We start from the raw sequence: 15,460 nt of genomic DNA, 5'->3' as shown, positions 1-15,460 counted from the left end.
TTTTGAAAGGTCTGGATCACAGCACCTTACTAATGAAGCTACTATAACATCAGCTATACTTTCCCCTGTGTAAGCCAAGGAAAAACTAAAGAAACTTAAATTACTTAAATTTAAATTGCTTAAACTCAGATTTCTGAGAATAAAATCTGTTTTACTGTGACATCCCTAAAAGCAAAAGTATATTCATAGTGCTAAATATTGGAGAAATTTCAAGCATTTTATTCTACCAAATAGTAAACTGCACAGATTTGGTATTCACTTATAATACTTCCTGCAGCAAGAATCACTGCAGGATTAAAGTGAGGATTTAAAGTAAAACCGCCTATTGGCATGAATGCAGACTTGAAAATGGAAAATTAAGTCCATTTTCATCATAATATTTAGATGATTAGTTCTTTCTTGGCGGCTTCTGTCACATGCAGAGATCTTGCAAGTAACAGGCTTCGAAATTTGTACTGAAACCATTCATTTTAATCATCAATTTTAAACAAACAACAAAAAAAAAAGGCTGCCAAGCTAAACAAAATAGGGAATCCATACAAAATCTGTAGGACAAAACAGCTCTCAAATTAATGATAACACAAAGCGTTCAGATCAGAGTGCATAACATGAGTAGGAAAATGAAGGTAAATAAATCGCACATTTTAATTGATATTCTCAAGAATAAAAGCTGACTTGATTGGCATCCTATTCCCAACTACTGGCCATAAATTCACTCTGATCAGGGTGAGCAATGTTCAGTTAACCAAAGTGCAAATGTATGAATAAGCAAAGGAAGATATTGGTAACACATCAATGACCAGGCTACATGAAGGAAATTGCACATGCAGACTCTTCTGTATCTATAAAAAAAGGAAAAAAAATACTTGAAGATAACTAAATTGCAAAGCACACAGTCTCTAGAAAACTTGGGTCCAACCTCGTTAGTCCAGCTTGTTTCTTAGTATGAAACAAACCTCTTTGGCATTCAATGTTATTCAAGATTTTCTTGCAATTGAAAGAGGTCAGTGGGCAATATCTTTGGGCAACGTGCCTACAGCTTTCTTGTAGCACGTTCCTATATAACTGCAGATATAAAACTTAACATTTTAGCCACATAGGAACTTTTCCTACCACTCGTCTACAAGGCAGAATAAGCAGTAAATTAATCAGATGAAGAGTATCTTCTGCTACAACTGGAATTGCTAGACAGATGTCAGATTGTTGGAACGTTGTGCAGAAGGAGGAACACCCAGGGTTTGTACACCTTGGTCTAAGCTGCGCTACTCAGCCTCTGTGCAAGTTGTGAAGAGTAATTTAAATCCTCAGTGTCCTACATTTATATTTAAAATTGGCATAACCTGTCTTTTATCTCACAGGAATAGTCTCGGGCTTCAGCAACCCTTGTAGAACCTCACAGGGAGAAAATACTTATCTAACAAGTCACAGAGATGCCAGAAATTCTTCTATAACCCAAATGCACTGCAAAAAGTCCATCTCACAAATATAGAAGTAGCGAGCAAAAGCGATGGACTTTCAAGCTGCTGAGGTTAAAAAGCAATTCGGCGTAAGCAGGGAGGGCAGGAATCCAGAGCGGAGCGACAGCTCCATCTCACACAACAGGAAACTGCGATTCCTTCTGTAAACACCAGCGGTGAGGTGGGAAGAAACCCAACTTTTTCAATAAACAGCCAGGCTGCAGCCCTGGGCTGGAGGAACACGGCCCTGCCAGGAGGAACATGCTGTTCCCGGAGCAGCATTGCCATATTAATACAATACAGAGCCCGGGCTCATCCGAGTTGACAAATTAATTGCAAATCAGCAGACAAAGCCGCACTGCTCCATGTGGCCATGGCCTGCATGGCTACATCAGTCTGTCTGAGGGATGAGAAGAGATGAAGGGAAATGCTCAGACACTAAAAAAATAAAGGTGAAGAGCAATTCAGGACAAGGGGAAAAAGTGCTGAGCTCAAAAACATTAACAGTAGTCCTGCCTGAACTGGAAACATGAAGAAATATAAGTCAGGTAGTTATAAAGAAGAGTCTGCCTGATTTCCTGCAGCCAGATGAAAAGAATATTTCAGTCAATAGGTTAAAGCAGATGTGGTATTCTCTTCTCTGCAGAAAGCTGAAAATAAAACAGATGAGTCAGGAAGAATTTCTCCTCTCCTCTTTTTTTTCCAGCCCTGCTCAGTTTAAGTCCCTTCCAACTCAGGTCATCGCCCGCCTTTAACTCAACTCCCAGCTCTGCATATTGCAGAGAACCAGCAAAACAACCCCAAAACACCTATTGGGTAACAATGACGTGGTAATTCATATATCCTACATGTAACCCAACAGCTGCTCAAGCTCAAAAATTCCTCCTAACATTATAAAACCATTAGGATCCCATTTTAAGTATGTGAGAAACTTTCACACTGCATCTTTAGAAGAAATCCCTGCTTAAGAGAGACTTAGTTTCAACTTCCAGGAACCCTGGTATGAAGACACCAGGGAACAAAACCAAGTTCTTGTCTTCATGCTTTCTAAATGTTGGGGTTTTTTTCTCTAACGAGAAACCTAAAAAAAATCCTATTAAGATGCAAAGCTAAAAAAAGTCTCTTAAGATGATGCTTCTCTGCAGTTGGAGAAGGCACCGATTGTACCACTTGCTGCATCTCACACAGACATGATGTGCAGAAGGATCAAATCTATAGAAGAAACCTCAAAACAGTAATAAAACACAAACCCCTCCCTACTGGGGCTGCAGAATTGAGCAATAAATAAATACAGTAAACTATACAGCAAAAGACACAGAATACCTACATATCAAACGAATCCCAGCCCCTGGCAGGATTTTGTACACATGTCTGAAGAATCACTCTGAGGACACCCAGATTTTAGCATGGACATCAGAAATCAGTGAGTGTTCGGGAAATGAAGCTGGATCATCGCAGACAGTGCTGCTGCCATCCTGTTCACAGAATCACAGAATCAACTGGGTTGGAAAAGACCTCAGAGATCGAGTCCAACCCTTGGTCCAACTCTAGTCTGTTTACTAGATCATGGCACTAAGTGCCATGTCCAACCTCACTTTAAAAACCTCCAGGGACGGCGAGTCCAGCACCTCCCTGGGCAGGCCGTTCCAATGCCTGACCACTCTCTCTGTAAAGAATTTCTTCCTAATATCCAGTCTAAATTTCCCCTGGCAGAGTTGAAGCCCATGGCCCCTTGTCCTATTGCTGACTGCCTGGGAGAAGAGACCAATCCCCACCTGGCTATAACTTCCCTTCAGATAGTTATAGGGAGTGATAAGGTCACCTCTGAGCCTCCTCTTCTCCAGACTAAACAAGCCCAGCTCCCTCAGCCTCTCCCCATGGGTCTTGTGCTCAAGTCCCTTCACCAGTCTTGTTGCTCTTCTCTGGACCCGCTCCAGCACTTCAATGTCTTTCCTGAACTGAGGGGCCCAGAACTGAACACAATACTCCAGGTGTGGCCTCACCAATGCAGAGTACAGGGGAAGGATCACTGCCCTTGTCCTGCTGACCATGCTATTTTTGATACAGGAGAGAACTGCAGAGGAGGTGGCACTGCCACTGTCACACAGGGCCCTGCACCACCACTTGGATGGTTTCTCCTTAAAAGAATAGCAGGTTTCTGTTTCACTCTCTTGAATACACATCCATACACTGCTCCTCTATCCAGAATTAACTATTTACATAGTGGCTTTTTGATCTGCACACCTATTCTGCTTTATTTTAAGGATCATCTCAATATTTTTCATGTTTTATTTATAAGCAGTTTGTGCTTGCCCACTTTTAGTGTCCAATTGCAAATGAAAACAAGTGTAAGCCAAGCTTTAAATATATAGACAGGTCTACATACAGATCTCCCATACAGAATGGGCAGACATACCAAATAGTGCATCGGTTGTCCTGGAAAAAAGGACTGAATCATCCCTTTAACACTTCAAAAGTTGAATATGAGATTCCTGTGGGGTTGTATTTATTTTGGGGGTGGGATAGTGGGAGGGGAGAGGGTTGTTCGGGTTTCTCTTCCTTATTAGTGTTCAGTCCACCCGCTTCTTTCCTTCTTCAAAACTACTTTCTGCAGATGCAGATCGACAGATCATTGATGCCATTTGCAGAACGAAGCCAAAACTGCAGTCTGCAAGTTTAAGAAACAGAGTAATGGAAAAGTAACGGAAAATGAAGCAGCAATGCTGGCAAGGGGCAGAAAAATGAGCAGGGACTCAGAAGAGCTCAGTTTGCTCTCAGCTCTGCTACTGGCTTTACTGGTTGACCTTGAGCAAAGCTCTTTATCTTCCCCTGCCCCAGATTTGTTATCTGTAAAACGGCACAATGACATCAGGCTCTGCAAAAGCTTCTCCTAATGCTCTCCTATAGGAACTGCATCAAATTTAAGACCATCAGATAAATTTATGGGGGAGGTTATTAGATGTAATACGCATTACTTAATCCATCAGTTGTTTGTGACAAAAAATATGCGCAAATCCAATTGCTCTCAGAAACATTAAGTTGTTTTTTAATTTGATGAGCTCTATCTCACCAACGTTTGTAGTAACAAGCCTATAACACTGGATATAGGAACTCTTCGCTCCGTTCTGTATCTCCCACCTTATCAAAAGCAGGGAAATGGAAAGACTGAGAAACTTGATAGAATTGGATGGAAAAAAAATGATGGACACAGAACAAGGTTTGGTTAACGCAGGAAAGTTTAACAGTGTGCCTACAGTGTAGTTGTGCCATGACATCCAGCACAACCCCAGCACTTGAACATGTCATTGCCCACAGAGTTAGCATGCAAAAATGCAGAGGCTGGTGATCTACTTACACGTTACACACATGTATGTATTCTTTTGTAGTCTATGTGCACATGAACGCGCATTTTTGCCTCCAGAAAAACTCCTGGCAGAGCACTCACAAGGAATTGCACAACCCAACTGGCTTCCAGCCTCCTGCTTCTTATCAGTGCACCAGGGTATCTGACATTAACCCAGAAATTCAGGAGCTACTCTGCCTGGCTGCCCAGTTCACCTTCAGTCACTAAAACACAGCAGCCAAAACCAGCTCTAGTCACTAAACTCTGAAATAAAATAACTAGTCACCTGTCTTACAAGTTTAAGATATTATAAGTCCCTTGTTAGCTGCAGAGATGAGGTCAACATCTGCAGTTAACATGACATAAGTGCAATACTTTGTAGCCCTTCGACATAGGTGGAGTTGAGACTTATTTTTTCGGTTGTAATCTTCTCTTTGAGGCAGGTGAACCAACTTGGGAATCACATTGACCTGTACACAGAAGACATGCAGAGTCTTTTTCTACATCCTGAACACAGCTTCCAAAATAACATTGGATATTCACTTGGGCACAGTTACAAACACTGTGGGACTTACTGCCAAGTCCAGCCAGGCATCCTAGAGGCCCCAGCAACTTATGGGAGAGAGGAATGACTTTATTTACAACAAAAGTTAAGTTCCACAGTACCCCAGTTTCTATTTTGAACGTTGCTTCCTTCACTCCAAGCACATGTAAATTCACATTTGAAAAATATTTTCCAGCTTCTCCTATTTCTCAGAGGGCAGAGTCTTTCCCTTAACTGCTCAGGATTTGCTGCCTCCATCGCATCCAAACTCTGCTTAATAAGACTCCGACTGCTTACTCATGGCTTTAAGTATTCCTGTCCAGTCCACAGGTACCTTTAAATTTCAAAGCCAAGAAGATGAAAGGATTGAATCTTTCCTTGTTGTGAATCTGTATTTACCAACACGACTCTTTGAAGTCTAAAGACTCCAGAATTACTGCTGGCTTCCCGGGACGGAAATCTAGATGTGGAGAGGGGAAAAGGTGAGCTGCTTCAGACAAACCACTTCTTACAGTTCCCTCCTCTCAGAGCTGAACACTTGGCTTTGGAAACGTTTTTTAATCCCACACTTGGGAATTGGTTCTCTTCTGGAAATACATTGCTATTTATTTCCATTGCCTACAGCTGACTGTTCCCTTCCTCCTCCCCTTCTGCTGCTGCTGCAAAAGAGACTGAGGAAAGTCAGATAATGACTTTCAGACCACCCAAACACAGCAACTGAGGGAGATGAAGGCAGCTAATAAAACGGACAGCACTGGAGCGCTTATTTGAGCATCCAGTTCCTTCACGCCAGGTCCTCCCAGGTCATTTTCAATAAACTTGACACGTGCCAAGCAACCTGCAAAGCTCCCCCAGCATTTCTTCAGCAGGCCAACCACCATGTCCCTGCTATTATCTTTCAGCAAACAAGTTGAAAGCCAAGTTCATAACAACAATATCAACTTTCAATAAATATCTGGCTTTGTTTCTGGCATTCTCAGATTTCTCAGCTGAGTTTCTCTTCACTCCTGCAAGGCTCAGCCCATCAGCCCTGCCCGCGCTGCGGGCAAAGGAATTCAGGCAGATCCACCTACTGCTCTTTCCCATCCCCTGCTGCATAGATTTCATTCTTATGCTGCTTTTAAAGGACACAGCAGTTAATGACAAATGGTTTATCGACCGCGAAAGTTATTTTCTTTTGCCAGATGAGTACACAGAGTCACTTGGATGCAATTTTGCCTGGTACATTTCAAAATATGAAGTTGGATGCTTTGCCAGAAACTGAGCAATGTATTTTGCCCCCTCTCTCTGGAACTATGAAATGATAATGCGATTAAAAGAAACAGCAAAACCCATATTTGTTAGTGATACACACCTTTCCAGAACAGGGAGTTACCCCTAAACTCACCTCCGCCTTCCCCCAAAGGAAGCAGTAATGACCTGTTCAATCTAAACCAGAAGAACGCGCATCAAACTGCAGAAATGACACCACAGGGTGAGCACGTCTGTGACAGAAAAGCACAAACTGCCTGTGACAGATGCCAAGAACTACTGAGGTCACTGGGATACTGCATTAGACATAGTAAGTCTTACAAAAAATACAAAACCATAAAAATCTGGTTCAAAAAGGGGTGGAAGAAAGTTAGGAACTGAAGAGTGACCATGAGGAACTTTCTTCTTACTCTGGGTCAAGGTGAAATCTGGGTTCATTTGTGTTTTACAGTGTGAAGAGCACAACATGGAGAGAAGGGCACTGCCCTGCAGCATCAGCTGGGAGAAGCAAAGAGGGGAAGGAAAACTGGTTGAAGTTGTGTGTCGAACATCCCAAGCCTTCCTCCCTTGGTCAGCAGGAGAGATTTAATTGAACCAAAAACATATTTGCAGAAGAGAAAGAAAACATCCTCCTAGCACAACTAACCTTACAACACTGAGGTCCCATTGCCTTGACCTTGGGATGGTTTTTACGTGGTCATGGTTCATGCTCAAAAGACAGTCACCTTCTTTGTGTGCCTTTGTATGTTCATCGGGACCAACACATGGACCGAGCATCTCCCAGCGCGTGCTTTGCAGGCCTGAATGTCCTCTGCCAACATCACTCGTGTGTTTCATGCAAATTGAAGATTTCTTTTGCAAGAGCTGCAGCTCAGCTGTCCTGGTCCACAAACGACTTGCTGGTGCTGTGAGAGCTCATCCATCAGCGGTTTTGGTATGAAAACCAGGGCTGGTTATGCCGCTCATGGCCACACTAAGGGATGGGACAGCAGGGAAGGGGACACGGCCCCAGATGGGGACACAGCACTGAGGAAAGGGGTTGAGAAGTCGCCACACAGCGCATCACCCTGCTGTCGCCTGCCTGTGACAGAGCTGAGCCCAGACAGGGTGACCTCCAGCCCTGCTCCCATCCCACACACTCACTGCACCAGTTTAAACTGATGTATTCCCCAGCTAAACCCACAGCTGGGCTTTCCCCTCGCTGCTCCTGGGGTTTCTCCAGATAGTCCCTGTTTTGTCCATGCCTGGAATAAGCTCTGAGCCTTGTGAAATTTTTCCTCGAGCTTTTTAAGACTCAGGATTCCCATTTTGCATGGGAAAACATCCCCCTTGTGCACGCAGACCCAGAGCGACCTTCCCTTGCCCCTCCTGCATCCTCTCATAAACACACTCGGTATTTGAACAAATGCACCGAGAATCACTGAAGAACAAAAGCAGGACCGGGAGTGGACTGTAGTAGATGGAAATTAAATTTTAAAAAAAGGTTTTATGCAATGTACACCATATTCTATTTGACCAACTACTAAAGTGATATGAAACTTAAAAACAACAAAAAAATGTTTTCCAAAAGCTTTCTCTGCATCCCCATTCCCTCATTTCCCTGGGCCGTTGCACTGTATTCACCAAATTATTTATATAGATATGTTACTAGGGAAGTAAAAAACATTTTACGAAAGATGACGCCACCTCTAGGTAGCAAAAGCACTCCTGGAAATGAACTCACAATAAAGTAAAAACTTAACAACACTAAGGAGTCATATATTAGATAATGGCTTTTCAAAACAATGGTTCGATTTGGCTCCAGGCAGCAGCACTTTACAGCCTGCTCTCCATTTCTCTTTTTCTATTTCAGGTTCTTTACATATGAAAAAAGCTTTGCTTGCAGCAATGGCTGCTCTGGGCCAGGGTTAAACATGTGCTACCGGTCAGCTTCTCTGGTACCTTCCTTTTGTCCTTAGTGAGAGAGAAAATAAGCATCGCTCCAACCAGAAATGCAACAGGGCAAAACGATTGTCTGGACTGGACGTGTCTCCTGCAGCGGAGTTTTCCTATACAAGGTCTACATGTGGCCCATGCATTTTCTATACAACTTACTGGAAGTAGGTATTACCCTCCAGCTCAAACACAGCTCGAATTCTGCAAATGTCCAGCAGAAAAGACTGAGAAAACAATATTGGTTTCACGAATTGAGAACAAAAATCACAAGGAATTATATTGTACTGGAGATCAGGAAACTGTGGTGTGAAAGCTTCAATTGTCTCCAGTGTCAGTAAATGCCAGACACGTTGCACAGAGCACAACGCAGCTTTGAAACCAAGGGGAAAAATGAGGGTACAAAAAATTGATTGTATTGATACCAAAACTGTAAGTTTGTTCTGTAAAGCAGGCTCAGTATATTTTGCCCAAGCTGAACGTATAGTCACTATACCTCAGAACATTCTTCTGGCTAAATCTAGGAAAACATTTTGTTTTCAAAGAAAGAAGTGCAGAAATTGTACAACCTGTAACACACGAACCAATCTTCAGTGAAACAGCTTTACTGAAAGGTGGCTACCACTTCCGAAATAAAAGCTTAATTCATGCTCATTTTTATATATTCCCCATTAAACGTGCCCAATGGCTTAGAAGGAACACATAGCCTTAGCCTATAAGGTTTAAGCCAGCCTGCATTAGGGGTTGCACCTCGTAAAGATCCCATGTTTATTATCCCCAGCGCAGTTTTACGCTGCTGGGTCACATCCTGCACTCATCATCCTGTTCAGTCCAGCAACTCCATCTGCAGAGCCACAGTTTCATAACCCAGCAACGTGTCTTTATACGGTTTATAAAATAAATAGCATCCGTCCGGCAGCTCTAAGTCCTCAAATTACATCCGATTCAACTAAAATAGATACTAAATAATAACAATAATAATGCTGAGGGAAAAACACCTGTTACTTCTCAACGGCCATTCCCATCCTCCAAGAGAAACCACAACAAAAACAAAACACGCTAAAGCCAGCTTAACACGCTGTTTAGTTGCAAGCATCCCCTTCTCTAGCAAACCTATTAATAATAATTAGAGCGCATCTGCTAAAAGCCGCGGACACGCCGCATTCACTCGCTGCCATCAGATTTTAGCAGTTTCTACATTCTTGGCTTTAATTCCCAAGGCATTTCTTTGTGACAAAGCGCCTGGACGGGGAATGCGCTCAAATTATTTCTCCAAACTTTGTTGGAGCCACACAGTCGGATTCGGGTCCTCATCCGTACTGGCTTACGGGGTTTTAAAACCGGCTTCCCCCAATTTTGAGTCCCGCATCACTTCTCTTTGAGCGTGGGGGGTGGAGGAAGGAGATGTTTAGTTTTAAAGCTGGAAATGGGGTTCTTTTTGCCCCTGGCGCTTGGCAGCCGAAGACAAACACTGCATTCTTGCTCTAGTTTCTCACTGAACTTGAATATCGCACTTGAGCCCAGGCCAGCCCTTCCCTCCGCTCCTGTCCCCGCGATGCCAGGCACCAGCCGGAACAGCACGGAGCCTCTTGCACCGGGGCGCCGCGACCCCCCGCCCCTCTCTCTTGAACCCGCAGGAGGAAACAGACACCAACGGGACCAAACCTCAGCACTTGCGAGGTCCCTGCGCCGCAACACCCACCCCGGCCCCCCGCCCTTACCCTGCCCGCAGGCTCCGCGCTGGATGGCGATGACGGGCGGCTGGCGGAGCCGCTCGGCGCGGCGGCTGGCGGCCCGCAGCTGGCAGGGGCTGGCGTAGCTGAGCCCGTCGCTGCCGCACACGGCTTCGCTGCTGGAGCACACGCAGCGCCCCACGGCCGCCCGCTTGCGCACGGTGGCCGAGGCCGGGACGCCGCCGGGGGGCACGACGCACTGGAGCCCCTCACCGCACACCGGCCCGCCCTCGCCGCCGCACGGCTCGCCCTCCTCCGCCCCGCAGACGCGACAGCAGCCGCAGGCGTCCAGTACGGGCCCGCCGGGGCAGGAGGAGGGCAGAGACGGGCAGCGCGACCGCTCGCAGCGCTCCGGGCAGACGGGCGGCGGAGCGGCGGTGGCGGCGGGGAGCAGCGCGGCCAGCAGCAGGCTCCAGCCCCACAGTGGCATCGCGACGGCGGGGAGCGGCGTGGGGCGGCGGGGAGCGGCGTGGGGCGATGAGCGGGGCGATGAGCGCGGCGAGGCGGGCGGGCGGCTTTAAGTGGCGGGGCGGGGGGCGGCGCGGCCGGGGAGGGCGGCGGGGCGGAGCGGTAGCGGCGGGCACGGCCCCCCCCGGGCTGGGACTCCCCCCTCCTGCCTCCCCCGGGGCACCAATATCCCCCTCCCCGCCGCCCCCGGGGCCGTAACTCCCCCCCCCCCTCCCCGCCGCCTTGTCTTTTTTTGTGGAAAAACTTGAATGGCCCGTTACCGCACTGAGCTGTTAAACTTGGCTTTGAAAGGCGCGGCCGCGATGCGGCACCAAAGAAAAAAAACCCAAACCACTCACCAGGCGAATTAAGGACGGTGGAAACGGTGATAAACGTGCTCCTGCCAACAAGGAGGGGTGGAGTTGAACGCTCTTCCCCACTTAAGGAATTACGGGAAAGGCGATCTAAAGTCGGCGCCGATAAGAGTTCTATCTGATAAGGAGATGGGTGGAAGAGCAGGCGCGGAGGGCAGGGCTGCCCGGCGGTCAGAACGAGTGCAGCGGTCCATGCAGGTGTCTGCAAATGTCACCCATCCCGCCGGGAATTCCAGGTGCTCCGGAATGCGGCGGCCAGAGGGATCCCGGCTGGGAACGGCGACCGGAGCCGAACGGGACGCGGTCCCAGCGGCACCGGGACGGGTGGAGGCGGCTCCCGGGTGCTTCTGCACCCCCTTCACCTCACATGAGGTTCTCCGAGCCCCGGGGCGGGGTGGGGATTAGCAATTAGCAGAAGGTTAATCAACCAAAAGAAAAGAAAAAGACGTTTCCATCCTCCCACAAGCTGATCCAATTTATGCGCCAGCTGCCCATGGACAGAAGCCTCTTGGCCATTACGCTCCCTCAGCACGTACGAAGTCAGTTTAACCACACACAAGTACCTTCCCAGGGAAACAGCATCATTTTCAACGCCACTAGGGAAAGGTACAACAAGAAGTAATAGCTGGAAATTGAGCACAGCCATTTTTTTTTAATTACGAGCCAATTAAACTTTCGAACAGGCTTGCCATATGTAATTATTTAAGCATTATCTTTATCAGGCACCGGATAACCAAGGACCTAATGAACTTTACAAACCACTGGGCAAGATGAAATGCTGTTAACTGTTAGATAAGCCGAGTGTAAGGAATCCAGGATGCCAGGAACTACTTTAACACAGAAGAATAGAGTCATTTCTCCTGCAAAAGGTGGAATAATCTTTAACAATCCGAGCAGGTGGAAGCAGCAACTTATTCAAACCAGGGAACATTATAAAATCCTATCAAACTGTGACCAAAAAGGTACAAAACTTACTTAACTGCTTGGTCCTTGGCTGAAGGTGGGAAACCACGTAGACTCCAGTATTCCCAATAAAAGCTCCAATATGAACCCCTTAAATCTGCTGTTTTCCAGTAACTGCTCCACTGTGCAATAACAGAGATTTCAGGAAAACTACTTGATTTCAGAAGTGACCAAAGTAGTAAAGTAGTAACCTGGAACAATTCAGAGCAAAACTCTCTTAGTATTAAAAGCATGACGGTGTTAAAAAGCCTACGAGAAAGTTTGAAAATGTTTACAAGTTTAAATATTTTTCAACATGTGTATATATAAAAAACATAAATGGCTAGATATCATAGTAAAATGTTTCCAAATTTTTGTTTATCCATTACTTATTGGCTATTTTTAATAAGCTTCAGGGTTGGTTTTTGAATTATTATTTTGAAGTAAATCAATGATAGTCTTTAAGGAAGATGAACAATTTTTAGCATTGGAATACAAGAAATACAGGTTCAGAAAAGCTCATATAAGCTCCTATCTGGAAGCAGGAACAAAACATTCAAAGACCAGTGAATTACCATGGGGCTTAGTCTGACCTACCCAGAAAGGCATTTGCTTTTCTGTCTCCATCAGGTAACTCCCAGCAGCTGTTTGAAGCCATTGGAGCCCCAGCTCCATAGGTAGGAAGAATTTCCATGCAGTGGGAAAGCTCCCTGTTCAGTCGTCCTCTCTCCAGGGATGTTTGTGTCTTTTTTTGCTCGGCATCCGTTGGTTTGGGTCATTCTAGGGAGCAAAAGCGAGGCCTGAACAGAGGCTCAAAATACATCAACAAAAGCCCATTGATAGAAACCCACTTGGAATAGTTAAAATTCAGTAAGTCAATACCCCAGTTCAAAACCTCAATAAAGCGAATGCATCAGTGTTTACTGAACCGTTCCACTTATAAAATTTGCAAGTCTTAAGCTAAATATTAAACTACATCAAGAATTACTGCAAGTTTAGTGTTCTCACTCAAAATTTGAAACATTGGTTGAGTATATTTCTCTTTTCTGCAATATATATTTTTTTTCACAATTCAGCCGGCATTATCAGCTTCAAACTCTATTACAGACTGTTGAAGACCTATAATAAACTAGCCAGGTTTTTTTTTCCATAGCACAGAAAATGGAAGTGCATTTACTGATAGATAGTCAAGGGTTAAACTCTACAAAGGAGATAAAATATATCCCAAGGTCTTATCTGGAAAGCATTAGCAATTCACTGCCAAACAAGTGGACAAGTATTGAGGACTTTCTGCTGTTATGGCGTTTGTTTCTTAAACCAAGGATGTGAATCTTAATCTGAGTATTAAAACACAATTATTTTTATAATATGAATTTTATAGGTTTCACATGGGTGTACACACAATTGAAAATAAATATCCCACTTTCCAGAATAACTGAGGTAAATCTTTTTCGTTTTAATAACTAAGTTTACTGACAAATACATTTGTTAATTACCCACCTATTCCATGTAGCAGTGCCTCACACCCGAAATACATCATAAACCCAGAAATCATTTCTCCTCCATCACAGCATTTACATACAAAATAGCTATTCAGGCCAGCAGACATTTATCAATAGTCAGAGAGACCAGAAACGTGGTCCAGAAAATACTTAAAGTTGAGACACTAAGTAGGAAAATATTTTATCTCTTACTTTTCATATGGAACTCGATGGCAGGAGGTTTCATCCAGTGATTAAATGCTATGAATTCTCCTTAAGGAATAAGTTTTGACGTGACTGTCAGGGATCCAGAGAAGAGGATGAGGAGAGCTTGAGACGGTTGGAATGTCGTATTCTGGGCAAACTGAAGTGGTTTGGACCTTGCAGAAAGCTTTTCTGGGTTTATTATGGCTGTGTTATTATTTCGCTTCATTTGTTCATGGCTTTCTCCCAGATTTTCTGTGAGGTATTCTGCATACTTTTGGCTGTGATGTGACACCTCTACCTCATCCCCCCAAAGGCCCAGGACTTGTCTACTTTGCATGACATCTCTATTTTGTTAAACAAAGATTTACCTTAAAAAAAAACCCTAAAACAAACAAACAAAGGAAGAAAAAACCCAAACATACAAAAACAAACCAACCCAAACTAAACAAAAACCCTACAAGAATGAGAACAAAACCAATACCCAACCAAACTTTTTCAAAGAGTGGGCTGGATTCATTGCAATAGTAAAAAATAGTTGAAGAATAAGCAATTGAATAACTGACACTTTGGGGGACCTGCTTTTTCATACTACATAAGTAACTTAAGTAACAGGAAAAAATGCCATTACTTAGAAAGAGAACTCAGAGGGAATTTCAAACTACATGTTCCTCTCCTGGTGTGAATTTGGTGCTGAATTCAAGCATAGTTGTGGGCGTAATTTACAAGATAAATGAATGATCAGGGGGTCTTTTTGAAAGCCTCACATGAAACTGAGCAACCTGCCCCAAGAAACAACCGCTAATCTGAACAAATTCAATATATATTTGTGCACAGGTTGATTTTCCTTGATGTCAAAGGGCAACTGTACACCGAGGAGTATCACACTAAGGCAGGGAGTGTAAAACAAGCATCGAAACTTCCTAATTAATATTAATTTAGAGATGAAAACATGCAGGGGACAGCCAGCTCTTAAGGACACCCATGACTTTGGAGCCCTGATGTGCTCAGTTGTCATCAGAACAGGGGCAGCAGGAATGCGGCACAACCGAGTGGTTGGAATTCCTAGAAGATGCATTGACTAGGCACGTGGATATGCCAAATTACAGTGTCATTTTAAATGCTAATCCCTGGTTACAGTGTCAAAGGTGCCGCTTTGAAGAGCAAGATCTGACTGCTACTTACACCATTACAAAGTGCCTTTACAAACGAGCACCAGTTTCTTTTCCTTAGAGAGTAATTCAGATACACTTCCAATCACTTTTCCAGAGAGTAGTCTGTGTTACTTCAGTGGAATATCTTAGAAACAATTTAACACTTGCTGGCTTGGAGCACCAAATAGTTATATAGGTTGTGCTCTAAAATACAGGTGAATATTAAGACATTAAGCAAAACTGATAAAAGGGAAAACTATACATAGCACAGAGGGCTTAATTTTTTAAAAATCTCATTAACTTCTAGATTAAAAATGCCCTGCCCAAATTTCCCCTTCATTTCTTCCCTCTCTCCAACCTCAAATTAATATGGAATCTCTATTAGAACAGAAATATTTGTCCCGCACCTTCCAAATGCACCTTTTTGATGTGCTCATTAATTTCTCCATCCATTATCATATAGACTACTTATAAAGCCTAAAAAAACCAACCTGTCAATATCAACATTTTCTACTAATACAGCCATATTTTACAACAGGAGATACTTTCTGATGCTGTATGCACTTTTAATTCACTTCTATGTAGAATTTTGACTCCT

At 44.2% G+C, this 15,460-nt stretch overlaps 1 protein-coding gene across 1 annotated transcript in view; it reads right to left on the bottom strand.

The window, feature by feature from the left end:
- Positions 1-10,690, bottom strand: part of HTRA1 (HtrA serine peptidase 1) — a gene marked incomplete at both ends in the record, with an annotated part of 33,503 nt that extends 22,813 nt beyond the window's left edge. The window contains one exon of the mRNA XM_080347787.1: positions 10,249-10,690. Coding sequence (XP_080203913.1) covers positions 10,249-10,690 — 442 coding nt within the window. The remainder of the gene's footprint in view (positions 1-10,248) is intronic.
- Between the last annotated feature and the right edge of the window lie 4,770 nt (positions 10,691-15,460).

This window comes from Nesoenas mayeri (assembly GCF_963082525.1).
Source record: "Nesoenas mayeri genome assembly, chromosome: 7".
In the NCBI taxonomy this organism is placed as follows: Eukaryota; Metazoa; Chordata; class Aves; order Columbiformes; family Columbidae; genus Nesoenas; species Nesoenas mayeri.
The sequence above is the reverse complement of the archived record's forward strand: the minus strand, read 5'-3'. Positions and strand labels throughout refer to the sequence as shown.